Here is a 13,436-nt window from a genome sequence, read left to right as displayed (position 1 = left end):
CTACAGGACACTGAGCAGCTGAAGGTGCTTGTGTTTATCTGTTCTCCTACCCCAGAAAAGTTACATGTTCCATGTTTTTCTTTCTATCAGTTTTAACCAGCTGTGCCTCCCTACTTATGACTCCTATGAAGAAATGCACAAGATGCTGCAGCTGGCCATCAGCGAGGGCTGTGAGGGCTTTGGCATGCTGTGATTTCCCTTCTTCAGAGGCCCTCCAATCCTCCTGGCTCATCAGGACAAGGCCCAGGTCCAGTCTACTGCTTGTTTTCCTTCCCTTCACATGGGCAATGGAGGCAGAATGCAGACTGTGTGCATCAAGGTCTGTCATCCAGATGATATCACATGGCCTTTCCGCATTCAAAGTATGTCACCAAGAGCTCACCTTGCCCCCACCTCTCACTCCTATTTTTAATTCAGGGTGGTAAGGCAAGGGGACTGTGGTCATTCATCAGAATGGTACAGCACCTGGATTTCCCAGGACTCTGCACCCATCCCTCTGAGGAGAAAAAACCTGTGAACTGAAGTTACAGTTAGATACAGGAGGAGGTCTGTGTAGATATGATTCCTCTAGCTGCCTTGGAGAAGGACCAGCTTGGAGTTCTGCTGGAGACCTGGCTTTTGAGAAGCCTTAATAACTTTCCATGCCTTGGTTCAGATCCCTCTGCTGATGCTCTCTTGTAGTTTGCATAATTCCCCTTGAATTACTTGTCTCTTCAGGGCACTGGATTGTCCCTTCTTCTCTGTACCTGGCCCAGAAGGGCTTTTAGTTCTCTCCCCACAGCACTGGATGCAGCCATCTCTTAACCTGTTGCAGAGGAAAGATGGAAACATCTACTAGAGGGAGCAGCCCAGAGGAGAGAACATTCTCTTACTTGAGCACAAGTGCTGGCCCTTGCAGTGACACTGTACTACCTCCGCCAGGGACTGGCAGCAGAAGCGTCCTTCTCTTTTGGCAGTGGCTGGCATGAGCCTCTGCAGCTAAACTGGAGGAGGAGATTCTCCTCTGGTGAATGTTTGACAGAGATCATAAATGTTGGACAGGAATCTGTCCCGTGCCCCTTGCCTTCCTTTCCCTTCCTCAGGAGAGAGGGGATGGGTATGAGTGTGTGAGCCTTCAATGCTGAACACCAACACCTATCCCAACATTAATCTTCAGGGCATGTATGTAATAAAAGTGATAGGCCAGCTGGCCAGCAGGCAGCTACCATTGCTTGTATTGGACTTATATTTGTACAGGAGTACAACTAGGGTGATGGTATTGGGACAGAACCCAGTACCTCAGCCCCTGACATTCCATGGGGTCTTGGCTTCTACCTCTATCGCATGGCAGTAGAAGACTCCTCTTTTTCCAACACGCTGCAGGCAGAGTTTTCCAAAGGATTGTTGGTACTTGGAGAGCAGCTGGCCTTCTCTCCTCCTACGTTCTCTTTTCTGAGCACTCCTTTCTTGCTATCCTTGTCAGTGCTGCTGGTGTTCCAGCAGTAGACATAAAACTGGAGCTTCTTCCAAATGGACACTGAGCAGCTAGCCTGATGACCAAGGTCTTAATTCTGATGGTCCACTCAGCTCTGCAACCCTTTGGAAATAAAAGGCAAGAGAATCGAGGAATCGTGCCAGTTTTGTCAGAGTCCAAAATCTAAACAGATCTCTACACTCTCAGCTGTCTTCTAGAGAGCATATCTCCAGGTCAGGAGGAAGGGCATGTTAGTGATTGGCTAGCACATGAGAAGCCTGCACTGCTACTGCCTGTGCTGTATCTGTCCACTATAGTCAGGGGGTTTCAGTCACCTCGGATGAGATCTCAATCTGGCATCTCTTCTGAGAGCTAGTTTTAGAAAAACAAATACAATAAAGAATTGTGCCATCTTCCTCCATCTCTGTTCTGCTGTAGCTTGGGCAGTAGTTTACCTGACCTGAGCCAACTCATGGGGGGGATGGCTGTTTATGATGGCTGTGCACCTTTCCAGTACAAACTTAATGAACAAATTGGGAATTTGTGTGAAGATTCTAGAGTTAGGAAATCCTTTTATTAAGGCAGCATCTTAACTGCTGCTAGGGCAAGTGTGTCACTTCTGTACAGAAATATAAGCCATCTTGGTGCCAAAAAACAGCCAGAGCTGTAAGCATTCAATACTACTCAGGGGGATTTCTCAGTCTTCTGGATTCACTCCCTCTTGGGCACTGATATGCTGGGAGACAGTCTATTAGAGAGCTCCTGCAGTTGCTCTCTTGACAGATCACTTCAGTAGCAGCTTTCCTCCCTTTTTTAAAGCAGACTCCCTTTCTGTAAGGTTCCAGCCTCCTTTGGATGGAGAGTATAGTACCAGTTCATTTGTACTGAAGGCTTTTGTGGTCAGTGCAGATGCCACTCCTGGTTACTCTGTGCCACCTCTTCACTGCTCTCCCCACAGATCAAGAGAAGATGGTGCTGCTTGGCTCAGCTGACATGGATTGGGAAGGCACAGCTTGGTGCTGTCCCTGCATTGCAATCCTGCATCTTGTAATCTTGCCTGGTGAAGGCCTTTCCAGCTTGTGGTTATGGGCCAGTTCTGCTGATGACATCTTCCTCAGGAATCCTCTCCTTCCTTCTCTAGGCCTTGACTTTGCACTCTGAGGACTGAGTGGCTGGACATAAGGCAGACTTCCTCTGCTTGAAAGAGTTCCCTGACCCCTCTCTCCTCCTGTCATTGCAGCTGCCACCCCCAATGCAGCTGTGTTGTACAAATGCCAAGGATTTTCTTTTGTCACAAGTGCAGTCAGAACTGTGGTGAATGCTGTTAGCTCTCAGCTGATTAAAAACCTATACTGGTCCCACTGGCCCTTGGCTGATCCCATCCCTCTCTCCACACCGAGCTCAATCACTTTGGTGATAAAGGATCTTCTTGTTCCTAAATTTCTTCCCTTCCCAACATGCGTATCTTACATGCTGCCCCTTCACTGTCATCAGTGGGGACAAAAGTACAGCATGTGTTGGGGGTCGCCTGTACTGTATTTTCCTGCTGTAGAGGCTCCCTTTTTTTTCTTTCTTTCTTTTTGTGTTGGCTCCTTATTTATTCCTACCTAATAGAAGTGCTTCAGTAGAAGAAGTTAGGCTAGGTTTATTGTACCATCTCAGACAGACCCTTTACTCCCTGGAGCTTCCCTTGATCTTACAGGGTCTGGTGTCAGCCTGTATCTTGAGAACCATGTTGCATGTTTTAGAAACAGAGCTGTGGGTGAAACAGGTCAGACCCCAGTTCCATCTGGCAAATTCCCAGCAAAGTTCAGCCAGGATCTGGGAAGCCTATGGTTATACTAGCAGATTTTGTAAATAGTTTGTATAATAAATAAAATATTTTAAAAATGCTGCTGTCTTGCTTTGGAGTTCATGGGAGGTTTACAGGGATCTTGACTTGGTTAGGCATCTTTGTGAAAAAGAGTCTTCTAGATCTTTTGAGTCTGCCTCATTGAATTGGGCAGGGCATCTCATCTATCCTTTGCCTTCTGAACTGATTCATCAAAGGATCCTAGGCACTCCTTGGAAACAGAACAAAATTCTGCAGCAAATCTTGCTAGCTAGTGGGGTGTCTCACCGCATCAGTCTGGAAAGTCTACTACAGTAGAATCTGAAAATTCAGAAAGGAAATAGTTTAGTGAATTTATGCAAATACAATTAGCATTATAGTTGCTGATTTAATAATCCTATAAAATCTATGTCATTTATCTAGCTGCAGATATTTGTATCTGAATGTGCTTGACTGCATTGTAGATGTTGTGGGGAAATGGAAAATCTGATTGGGGAGAGGACCTTTGGAGTCTTTTGGTACCTGGGAAGTTGTAGAAGGCCAATTTTGGATTGTGAGGTATAATCACAGTATCTGTAAGTTTTTCTACTAAAATGATCAACAGTGTAGTTAACAAATTGGAAATGCTTACCATCAGATATCAGAGAAAATAGCTTATTGCCATGGTTCTGAGGGCTGATCCAGGCTATGTGCAGGCTGTGATGAAAAGCACTGTCTTTGCTTTTTCTCTGCAACTGTAAGAGCTAAAAATAAGCTCCATTCTGTCAAAGAGCAGATTCTGTGCGAATTGAATCAGGGTCTTGTGACATCATTCTTGTTAAATATGATGCTGTGAAATGCACATTTTGCTTTCCAGATCATACAGCAATTCAGCCAAAGGCTTAGGTTTGAGCTCTCTTCACCAGCTCAGGCAGATAAAATTTTGGCTTTTTGTGTGGGTCCCATTATATTGCTAGGCAGGTATTATAATGTGTAATTAAATTGGTATTCCTCTTATACTGTGGCCTCTAAGCTCTGAGCATTGATTTCTGGATAGAGTACAAGAAGTAGAGGATAAGAATCAGAGTCCCATCTGTGGTATTGTACTGATTTAAGAATACTATCTGAGAGCTGCCAACTGGAACAAGTTCTCATTGTGCCTAGTTCTAAGAAGTCTGAGATTGGACCCCTCAGCAGGGGGTGATGTAAAGAACGCAGGGTAAACCAGAGTTCCAGTGTGGTCTTTAGACCTCCAAGTGCTCCTGGCTTCAGATCAGGATTCTGGAAGTTGAGTGAATAGCTCATCTACTCCTTGTAGCTTGCTCAGAACAATTTCTAGCTTCCCAGCAGTAACTATAACCCTTTTTCTTGATATTTACATCACCAAATCACATGTCTGTGTCCCTACAGTCCATAGCCAATGTTACTTTGGTATGGGACAAACAAGTGGAAGCAGGAACTTTCAGAAACGCTACGTGTTTGGTTGTTATGATGGGACCCTGAGTTGGCCAAGGCCATGAGGGTACAAACTCCTCGTGAGGTGAGAGACCCAATTAAAGGACAGTTAAATTTAGGAATTAAATTAAACAACTTTAATAATTAGAGACAACACTACAATGGAACTGGGGAAGATGGAACATAAAAACAGGCTCAAATCAAACATAACTCCTGACACTTTCACTCTTGCAACTGGCCAGTGCTTTCTTCTCAGTCCCTGGCTGATTCCAATGGCAGGTGGGAATTGTCATTGTCTCTTGAGTGAACTCTTCTTTGTCCCCAGAGGTCCCAGCTTCTCTGCTGACCTCGCCACACTGCCTCTGCCCCACCTCTCTAGCCTTTTCAGTTGCAGTCTCCATTTGGCAGACTCCCCCTATCTCCATTATCTGGGGCTTTGCAACAGCAGGCTTCCATGGACTCCAGCATGCTGGCCAAGGCTCACACAGGCACACACACAAGCACATGCACTCTCCAGCTCCCCTGCTTCCATCTCCTTCCCCACTCCACAAACTTCTGGAAAAAAACCGTTCATCCTTCTCTCACCATCCAGATGGCAGAGTGTCATTAGCCAGGCCTCACTCAGTCCTTCTGCAATCCAGCCTTTAACACTTCCCTTGCCAGAAGAAAATCCATCCAAAGAAATGCAACATAACATCCAAAGCAAACAACTCTCAAACACATAATGGTCACAGTTGTGGAAGAGAGAATTCTGCAGTCTGAATGACTACTGCATGAATAGGTTCTAGAGTTTCTGCCCTTCTTTGCAGGAGGGGTGATGTCATCTGGTTGTCATCCTTGTCCTGTTCACCATTTCCTTGATGTCATAGAAATGGAAGTGCCAGTGACTTGTAGCAAGCTTTCTAACCTCAGTTCATCCTATACCTGTGACTGCTCACATCTGGAATGAAGTTAGAAGTCCTTGCAATTAATAAATGGTTGAAGTTCTACATGCACCTGGATGCAGAAATTGCCAAGGGAAAATGCTATAGGATCCCTGACTCCACATACACCCCCTTGATTTGGGATGTCATTGTGTGGATATGCTACTTATGAGCTAGGTTGCACGTGACATTCTTCCCCTAATCCTCAGAAACAGAGGTAGTTAGCCGTGTCTGAAGTCAGAGAGAAGGCAGGGCAAGGTAGCATCTTAGGGCATTCATACACATGCTCCGGGAGTGGGCGGGGCACTTTAATTAGAGTGGCTTGGAGAGGCACTTTAATTGAAGTGCCCAGGGTACCTCCTGTATCAGTGTCCCCTTGCTTAAAAATGGTGGCAGGGGTGCCATATATAAAGCCTGTTGAATGAGCTTTAGAATATGTCCCTGCTGCCACTTTAAAGCATGGGGATACCAATACATGAGACACGCTGGAGGCTGTTGGAGCGTGGTGATGATGACAATGACCACACTCCAGCAGATTCAGTTATCGAGTTTGCTCCGATGTGCTGGGATTACAACATGTTGGAGCAGCCTTGCTGCTCGTGTATAGGTGCCCTTAGAGACTAACTGGTTTAGAGAGGCATAAACTTTTGTAGGCGACAGCCTCCTCCTTCAGATGCTGTGATTCATTCATTCATAGCATCTAATGAAATAATCTGTCATCTAGGAAAATTGAACACTGAAACAGTCTGTAGGGGTGTAAATAGATGTAGCATTTCTCCCAGGAGAAAGCCTTTTGTCTTGTGATTCTACAGAAGTATTAGTCCGTTGTCCAGTTTCAAGTACCTGTGAAGTATGTGAGATAAAATGTGCTAACGCTCTCCTTTCCACCTCCATGCTGCATATGGCTAAATTAATCATGGCCTATTCAAGTTAATTGCCAGTCATTCCTGTAAGTCTGTGGGCTCTCCCTGTCCACTTGTTGGCAGAAGTGCAGCAATACAACTTGGAAAGGCTAGGTGTGTAAAGGACTGTGCTGCTCCTCTCTGCTATAATCAGCCATAGTCAAATGAAATGGATCAGCTGTGGCAGGATGTGTCCCACCACAGTAGTTCCACTTCATTGGGCAAAATGCACGTTGCCTGATGTCCTACATTGGGTAGAGGCCTGATCCTGTGGGGCAACAGGCAACATATTTCATGCTTAGAAATGAGCCTTGGAGATTCCCCAGGTGACAGAGGGCAATCAATGATCAGGTCACAAAGGCAATAGATACAGGTGTCGCCGTGGACGTAGTCTTTCTAGACTTCGGCAAGGCCTTTGACACCGTCTCCCACCCCATCCTCATTAAAAAACTAGGCAACTGTGGCATTGATGCCTACACAGTCAGATGGATTGCAGATTGGCTCAAGGGTTGTACTCAGAGGGTGGTGGTGAATGGGTCATATTCAACCTGGGGGAAAGTGGGCAGCGGAGTTCCCCAGGGCTCGGTCCTTGGGCCTGCGCTGTTTAATTTCTTCATCAGCAATTTGGACAACAGGGTGAAAAGCAACCTGTTTAAATTCGCTGATGATACCAAAATTTGGGGTGAAGTGAGCACGCTAGTAGGGAGGGAAAGATTGCAGCAAGATCTGGATAGGTTACTGGAGTGGGCTAATGTAAACAGGATGCATTTCAATACTGACATGCAGGGTGCTGCACTTGGGCAGTAGAAACCAGCAGCACACTTATAGAATGGGAAACTCCCTTCTTGAGAGCACGGAGGCAGAAGGGGATCTTGGAGTCATTATTGACTCCAAGATGAACATGGGCTGACAATGCGCGGTCACGGTTGGCAGGGTTAACCGGACCTTGTCGTGCATCCACAGGTGCATCTCAAGTAGAGCCAAGAAGGTGATCCTCCCCCTTTTTTGCGACACTGGTCAGGCCACAGCTGGAGTACTGTGTCCAGTTCTGGGCGCCCCATTTCAGGAGGGATGTGGACAACATTGAAAGGGTCCAGAGGAGGGCCACCCGCATGATCCAGGGACTACAGGGCAGACCCTACAATGAAAGATTGCAGGACCTAAACCTGTTCAGCCTTCACAAGAGAAGGCTGAGGGGGGACCTGGTGACCATCTATAAACTCACTAGGGGGGACCAGAAGGGATTGGGAGAGACACTGTTTCCCTTAGCGCCCCCTGGCATGACAAGGAATAACGGCCACAAATTATTGGAGAGTAGGTTTAGGTTAGACATCCGCAAGAACTACTTCACAGTGAGGGCGGCTAGGATCTGGAACCAACTTCCAAGGGAAGTGGTGCTGGCTCCCACCCTGGGGGTCTTTAAGAAGAGGCTTGATGCCTACCTGGCTGGACTCATTTGAGTCCAGTTTTTCTCCTGTCGGGGGTGGGGGTCGGACTTGAAGATCTACAAGGTCCCTTCTGACCCTACTTCTATGATTCTATAATGGCTGTGTTAATTCCCACCCCTGCCACTTGCCCCATTGCTACCATGTCTGAGCCCAGCCCACAGCTCTGCAGTCTAGATCTGGCCTGGGAGGGTAGGGGGTTGATATCCTTGAGTAGTGGGTCCTAAACTTTTTTGGACTGATGGATCACTATCAACCCTCTGTTTCTCATGAGCCACTATGTATGTAGCTTAACTACCTTTTACCTGGAAATATGTATGTATGGGTGGTAAGAGGGCAGCTTTGTGATTTGTGTTCCCTTTACCCATGCCTATGGGGACCTCAGTTTGGGAATCACTGATGGTAACATGTAGTCCTTGCCCAAGAACAAAAGCCCATTCCAGCAGTTTGAGCACCAGAGCCAGGCGCCTGAATTCAATTTGAGCTGCTCCTTTTTAAAGACAGTGGATAGCAGGTTAGTTAATTCTGTTGGAACCCAATGGCTACTTTCTTTCTGTAATAATGTATAGAACTAGCTGGCAGATGTTCCTGTCCAGTTTCTTAAACCCAAATTGTAGTTGAGTGACTTTCAAAAAGTATCTTCTGCTTTTGTCACACACTCCTACCTTCGTTTAGTAACTAGGAACGAATTTAAAGTATATCAAAGGAAATTTATTTTTACGTAATGCAATGTTAGCTTGTGGAACTCTCTACCCCAGGAAACTGGTAGCAAACAGCTTAGTATACCAAAAAATAAATAAATCAAGAACATCAGCAGTAATCAAGCTAAAACTATTCTCAGGCTGCAGGGTCAAGGCTAGGCACCATTTTGAGGAACAAGAAAAGACTGATCCATAGGACAGGAAAGTACAGTGAACCAGGTGCAATCTCTGACACAGGCATTTTATTTCACTGTTACAAATGGGATAGAGGACTTGGTGGACCAGTGAAATGTGGCATGTACTCTTATTGTCATGCTGCTGGAAGCTGTACCTTCAGAGCTGATATGGCACCTTCAGGGGTGCCTCGTTTTCCTGAAGGCAGATGTGTTGGTCAGATGTTGCATACCTGCTTCCTGACATACTTGACTTTTGCTCAGTTAGAATTAATGCCATACTGGGGGGCTGCCACAGGTCCTCAGTTGCTGGTACAGTGCCAGCAACAGCAGGCAAGACGACAGAAGGGAAGGCAGGGAGAATCTTGTGAAGAAAACCTGGGACCAGGAGTGGTTTGCACAGTGCAGGCTGAGGAACTGGAGGAGTCTAGTATAGGGAATTGGACACTAGATGGCGCCTCATCACCACAGCCTAATTGCCTGCAGCAGAGGTCAGGTAACTTTCTGAAGTTGTTGCTGGCTGGTGTATAGACTCCATCTGTCTTTAATTCTTCCTGACTGCATGTACTTCTTCTAGCACAAGAGGCCTGCCCTGTCTGTTCCAGCATGTTTACAGTAAGTAGCTTCAGGGTCCCTAGGCTTTGGGAGAAGATAATGCCCTGGAAGTGTCTTTCAATGAGCTGGCCCCCTTCCGTTCCTCCTTTTCCTGGGCTGAGAGCAGTTGTGATTTAAGTGAGAAGTGACAGAGTTCCAGTGGAGCTACATACCAGGCATATTAGTGAGGTGTAAATCACTTAGTGCTGCTATGCTGTCCCTGGGCCCAGGACTTTGACCTTCACTGGTCTGCTCTCAATCAGAGGAGGGAGGATGTTTCTCACAGTCTATGGGGAATAATGGGACCAGATCTACTGGACCCAGAAGACTGGGAGAATCTGGGGCAACAACATGTAGGCTGGAAAAAGTTGGGTTGTTCATCTTTGTCAGTTGCATTTAGATTTAATTTCCCCATGCTGAGTCTGACATTCTCAGTTGGAGCACTGCATTCAAGTCTGGTTGTTTAATAGGAATTATAGCAAAAAGAGAGAAGGATGTTTCTGAAATAGGCCAGCAAAATGCATGGAAATCTGGATAGATATAGATCTGAGGAGACCTTGGGGCTGTGTACGTTCCAAAAGTTAGGTGGTGTGACAAAGGTTGGCCCATTAATGAATGGAAAGGGAACAGGTTGCTTCTGTTTATCTAGTCTCATGAAATGAGAAGTGGAGTCAGTGAAAGTGAATAAGCTCACAAGTGATCAAATCAGAATCATTAATTCCTTGGATGAACTGAGCACTGTGGGCAAGAGCTTGGCAGGATTAAAAAGTGAAGTTTTATGTAGCAAATGAAGCTGTGACCAGCTAAATGAGATTCAAAACAAACACACCCTAGCAAAACAAACCCTCCTGCTTTAGGGCAGAAGAAGTCTTCAGTCTGACAAGAGATTAGGACAAAACCTCACTATGGCTTTTTTTTTTTTTTTTTTAATACCTTCCTCTGAAGAAGCCAGTGTCTAATACTTGATACTAGACTAGACAGAGCCCTGCGACCTGTTCAGGATCTCACTGCCAGTATTCCTAGGTGAAGAGAAAAGCTGTACCTGGCTACCTTATACTTTAATTCAATCAGCTCTTATGGTGATCATGTTTGAGCTAATTGAATACTTTAATAAACAGCCAGTTACTTTAGGGAGTGCTGTTGATGTGCAGTGCTTACTCCACTGCTGGAGATTATTGTCTTTGGGATGAGAGATTAAATGCAGGTCCTGACTATTTATGGTCATCCAAGAGACTTGGCCTGTTTCCAGTGAGTCTAGGTGTGAACCATACTGTCTTGACCAAACTTGGGCAATGTCATTCTGTCCCCCCTGCGGTTTCTACTGGAGAAGGTATTTGCTTTTCATCCTCCCTAAACTGTTGTGCAGTGTTGCTGTGTGCCATGAAACAGCTGCTGCCTCCCAGCCCAGAAGAGGCAATATATCTGGGATGGGTGAGTGAGCCATGTATATATGGTTTACAGAGTAGTTTGCAATCTTTAGATGTAGAGGGTATATGGCAGGGTAAGTGTTGTGCCTCACCCAGAAGCGGGGTCTTCTGGAAAGGGGCTGCTGCCACTAAGGTCTTCTGCTACTGAACCTCAGGATGTGCTGTATGGAAGTGAGTGACTCTTCCTGCTTCTTTCAGCTCTTAGAGCCACAATTGGGTTCAGAGGGCAAAGAAGGGTTGTCTCTCTATCCCTTCTTGGTAGACCTCTCCTCTGTTATGCTCATCTCTCTTCCCTGTGACATTTCTGCTGCTGCCCCTCCACCAAATCAATGGTGAGGCAGCCCCTGAGAATGGACACTCAGCTTGCCCCCCACCCCCATTTACCTTCCAAGCTGGCAGTGCAGGGGACAAAGCACTAACTCTGACTTGGCTTGGCATTCTTTATCTCCAAAGTTTGGGTAGGGCAGGCTCCTTCCCCAGTTTTCCCTGGCTCCCTTTTGCCTCTCCAGTCAGTCAGGGTACTTCACCCAGGCAGAGATGATGGGTTGGCATCACAAAGACCCAGGGTCAGCTGTCAGCCTCAGAGGCACAAGCCTAATTCAGTACAACAGATGTAGGTATTTTTTCCAAGTCTCCTCTGGGGCGCAGGATTAAAGTCTCTGTTCTCAGCTGGGGTCCCTGGTGCAGTCACTGTTCTCTGTGTTACACAACTCCTTGTTAAGAGGAAAGGCGCAAACACGTCTTTATGGACTTATCCCTCAACTCTGGAAGGCTGAGGAGTGGGGCAGAGTGGAATGTGGCCAGTCCAGGTTCTGGAACGGTCCTGCCACAGTCTTCTAGCCTGGAAGGACTCTGCAGCTCCCTGCTGCCCCTACACTAAGTTTAGAAGATTAGAGCCAGGGTCATGGGGGAGGATACTGAGGGCTGGATTGTCAGGACATGCTCCAACTTAAGCCTCACCATTGTGGTGTGAATGTATACGGTCGGGGCAGCTGTAGGGCAGCGTGCACACTTAACACACCTCCAGGGCTGGCACACTTGCTGACCTTATAGTCCTTGATCAGGATGCTTTTGTGTATACAGCTGGTTCTGGTGACATCTCAGCAAGAGCCCCAGTCTCAGAGGGAGCGGGGTGCTGCAAACAGCACTGTGAAGCATACTGGTTTCCAGACGCTTCCATTGCAAACAGGAAGGAAAGAGGGTTGCAAAATAATCCATGATGGCTGCAGGGCCAAGGAGACTTTGGCATGTCTTCTGCTGACTGGGAGGGTGTTGCTGGAGTTGCTGAAAACAGAAGAGGCTTCATGCAAGGATATGCTTTTTGTCCAGTTGCAAAACAAGTGTGAAGTGAGTCTTTGCTCCTGTGACGGATTCTAAAGCTGGTTGATGCAGAGTAAGAACATAGCCTCCCTTTGTGAGCAGAAGACAGACTGGCCTTGCTGACCAATTGGAGGGGAGGTGGTCAGGGCATAGATATATGAACATGGGGAACAGGTGTTTGCTCAGACCTGACCCTCACTTTCTGTGTCCCTCCTGATGGAAGTCTTCCCGCAGCTGAAGCTCCTTGCACCAATTACTTTCTTCAGTGACAAATAGTAACAAATGACTGTAAATAAACAAGAAACCAATTATATTCCCAACAGGCCAGGCAGAAGGCCTATGGGGCTGAAAAAGCTGGAGTGGGTTCACAGGAACTGAAGAGAGAGAACAGATTCTGGGGCTCTGCAGCAAAGGAGCTCCTGGCTTCTGTACGAAAGCGCCTTGAGGAGCTGTGCTCAAAGAGGAACAACAGTGCCTCACGCAGGAAGAGACTAGGCTCCTGGTTGCACCTGCTTGCTCAGGACCTGGGTAAAGGGCTTATATAGCATGTTAATCTGCTCTCTTGTACGGCTGCAGTGTTAGTCAGAGTGCATTTTGCAGACAGTGCAGATAGCTAGAAGCTGGCTGGAGCTGCCTCTGGGCTCCCTGCATGTGCTGGACAGTTCAAGAAGTGGTTACAGGGTCTGGAAAGCTTTCTGATTTTACACAAAGCCAAGGAGCCAGGTACTGTTCCTTCTCCCATCTCCAGTAAAATGGCTGCAGCAGGTTTTCTTCATCTGTTATGGCCCAAAGGCTTCCCTTGCAGCAGCTTCTTGCATTGCTTTAGTCTTTTTTAGCTGTTGAGAACGACGTGATTAGTAATAAACAGAACCACTGATTGCCTGGGCATCTTCTAAGCTTAACACTTGCAGAGTTGGGTCCAGTTGGGGAGCAGCAGCAGAGGGAGCAGGGTGCACATGTGCCACACATGTACTCACCTTATCTCGGTGGTGAAGGCAGCAGCTGCAGAGGAGACAGCAGCAGGGGCAGCAACAGCTGATTTCCTCCTAAGGTAAGTGGGGCAGAGGGTACAGCGCAGCTGAGGCGAATCCGGAGGGGAAGCCCTCCGGAGCCCTCTTAGCTTGCCTGACAGGGAGCTGCGCTCCCGAGCCATGCGCGGGCAGCACGCACGAACAGTGTGCACAAACAGGTGTGCTCTGTAAGGGCACGCTGGCGTTTGCATAAGGCAGGCAC

The 13,436-nt window shown here is 47.0% G+C and overlaps 2 protein-coding genes across 3 annotated transcripts in view; both read left to right on the top strand.

The window, feature by feature from the left end:
- AREL1 (apoptosis resistant E3 ubiquitin protein ligase 1) overlaps window positions 1-3,345 on the top strand; it is a 33,375-nt gene extending 30,030 nt beyond the window's left edge. For both annotated transcript variants that reach the window (XM_090033687.1, XM_090033686.1), the window contains exon 20: window positions 91-3,345. In XM_090033687.1, the coding sequence (XP_089889813.1) occupies window positions 91-193 (103 nt within the window). In that variant the 3' untranslated portion in view covers window positions 194-3,345. The remainder of the gene's footprint in view (window positions 1-90) is intronic.
- A 151-nt stretch (window positions 3,346-3,496) lies between these two features.
- Window positions 3,497-13,436, top strand: part of LTBP2 (latent transforming growth factor beta binding protein 2) — a 175,048-nt gene continuing 165,108 nt past the window's right edge. The window contains exon 1 of the mRNA XM_090033684.1: window positions 3,497-13,254. The gene's annotated coding sequence lies outside the window, so the exon portion shown is untranslated. The remainder of the gene's footprint in view (window positions 13,255-13,436) is intronic.

Source organism: Crocodylus siamensis, chromosome 2 (genome assembly GCF_052110815.1).
Source record: "Crocodylus siamensis isolate JL-2025a chromosome 2, ASM5211081v1, whole genome shotgun sequence".
NCBI lineage: Eukaryota > Metazoa > Chordata > Crocodylia > Crocodylidae > Crocodylus > Crocodylus siamensis.
This window is presented reverse-complemented; position numbering and strand designations above follow the sequence as displayed.